General features: G+C 34.7%; 1 protein-coding gene across 1 annotated transcript in view; it reads left to right on the top strand.

The window, feature by feature from the left end:
* CBLL1 (Cbl proto-oncogene like 1) overlaps window positions 1–2384 on the top strand; it is an 18869-nt gene that overhangs the window by 4816 nt on the left and 11669 nt on the right. Inside the window, exon 2 of the mRNA XM_023519587.1 lies at window positions 492–703. Coding sequence (XP_023375355.1) covers window positions 492–703 — 212 coding nt within the window. The remainder of the gene's footprint in view (window positions 1–491; window positions 704–2384) is intronic.

Raw genomic sequence — 2384 nt, 5'->3', positions numbered from 1 at the left:
TTAGTATTAGTTTTATGCTTTGAGTTTTGGTTGTCCTAACATAAGCTTAGTAAATTTATTGAGTGCTTACTTTGCATACTTGATGATTAGAATAGGACTTCATTTTTATTTTATTTTTTGTTGTTGCAGTTTTTGGCCAGGGCCGGGTTTGAACCCGCCACCTCCCATATATGGGGCCCTACTCCTTGTGCCACAGGCGCCACCCTCACACTTGATGATGAGACATGGGGATAGGAATGGTTTTGGTTTTGTTTTGTTTTTTTTCTTTTTTTTTTTTGTGGAGACAAAGTCTCAGTATGTTGTCCTCCGTAGAGTGATGTGACATCATAGCTCACAGCAACTTCCCGCTCCTGGGCTTAAGTCTCCCAATGTAATATTTAAGATCAGGTTGCAGATCTTTAACTCTGAATAATGTTGAGTATGTTTTTAGTACCTGTGGCCCAATAACCTCCAAAAAGAAAAACTGATATTATACTTTTTTTTTCTAACAGACAATGAGTTACAAGGCACTAATAGTTCTGGATCCTTGGGTGGTCTCGATGTTCGCAGACGAATTCCTATAAAGCTCATCTCCAAACAAGCAAACAAAGCCAAACCTGCACCTCGAACTCAAAGGACTATAAACAGGATGCCTGCAAAGGCTCTGCCTGGTGATGAAGGTAATTTATTTAAACTAAGAGCCTCAATAGTCAATTTCTGTTTTATCTGATTGTACCAGATTATCTGTGTGACCTTATTTACTCGTAGCTATCTCTTTTATATCTTACATACTCTTTTCTTTAACTTGTTTGTTTTACTTCTCCTTTTTGCACATTATACTTTTTTCTCCCTTCATTTTGGGTTTTCTTTTTCATCCTTGGAGACAGAGTCTTGCTGTCACTCCAACTAGAGTGTAGCCATCATAGTTCACACTACAACCTCCTGGGCTCAAGCACTCCAACCCCCTCGGGCTCCCAAAGTGCTAGGATTATAGGTGTTAGCCACCATGACCAGCTGGGTTTTGTGTTCTTTGGTGGAAGGTAGCACTGCTCATTGTTTAAAAAAAAAAAAATTTAAACAGTATTGTAAAAAACATAACATTAAAAGTAAAATTTGCCCCTCTTTCCCTGCGATCTGTCTTTCCAAAGATAATCTCTGTTAAGACTTCATAGAGAAGTAGTGTGCATTTGAAATGCAAATGTATGTGCATTTTGAAATGTCTTGTCAGTACATATAAATAGACCTCATTAAAAAGGAGGTTTAGATATTTCATTTGTGGATAAATCATCATTTATTTAGCAATTTCTCTAGTTTGCTGTTGTAAACAATGTTATACTATCCTTCTACATATAGTTTAGTATGTATACTTTATAGAATTTGTAACTTTGCACAAATTTGGACCTTTTATGACTTAGTAGATATTGTGTATTTTAGAATTTGACAGTTACTGTCAAATTGCTCTTCATAAAAAGTACTTGAATGTTAATTGGTATGTTCACACACTAATATGGAGTGCTACTACTAGTGACCTTTTACAAATTTTGTTTTGATGTAAATTTCTTTAATTATGAGTGACTTTGCATATTTTTCATAGCATTGGGCATTTTTTTTGTCTAGAATCTTCCTGCTCATATTCTATTCCCATTTTTCTATTTCATTAGCTTTCTCTTGATTTTTATGAGTTCTTTGTAAATTAATAAAATTGGCTTTTTTAATAAATTGTATATATTCCCCATTTGTCTTTTGAATTTTGTATATAAAACTTTTATTGTAGAGAAGTTCGAAGATTCTTTCTGGAGAGCTATCCAGTCTCTACTGTTAAGACTTTGGGGTTTTATGGCATTCTTAGAAAGGGTTCTTTTACTCTATGAGTATAAGACAGTTTTTCCATCTTACCTTTTTTTTTTTTTTTTTTTTTTGCAGTTTTTGACTGGGGCTGGGTTTGAACCTGCCACCTCCAGTATATGGGGTCAATGCCCTACTCCTTTGAGCCATAGGCGTTGCCCCCATCTTACCTTTCAATACAGATCAGCTAACCATGGCTTGTGGGCCAAATATGGCCCTGTTTTTATTAATAAAGTTTTATTGGGACGTAGCCATACCCATTCATTTCAGTATTACATATGGCTCTCATACTATAATGGCAGAGTTAAGTAATTGTGATTCAGACTTCAGACCATATGTCCCATGATGTTTGCTCTGTGTACTTTTGTAGAAAAAGTTTATTGCTTTGGAACATTTATGGATATGTATTTGGTTATTAAGAAAAATAAAAAGTGGGTTTGACTTATTTTTTCTTTAAAACAGGTAGCCATTGTTCCAACTGTTGAATAGGAATTCTGTTATCATATGAATTAAAGTTCTGAAAGTATTTGTGTATATTTCTAGATTTCCCTTTCTTTCCT

This window comes from Otolemur garnettii, unplaced genomic scaffold (genome assembly GCF_000181295.1).
Source record: "Otolemur garnettii isolate 467f Iridium unplaced genomic scaffold, OtoGar3 scaffold00005, whole genome shotgun sequence".
NCBI lineage: Eukaryota > Metazoa > Chordata > Mammalia > Primates > Galagidae > Otolemur > Otolemur garnettii.
This window is presented reverse-complemented; position numbering and strand designations above follow the sequence as displayed.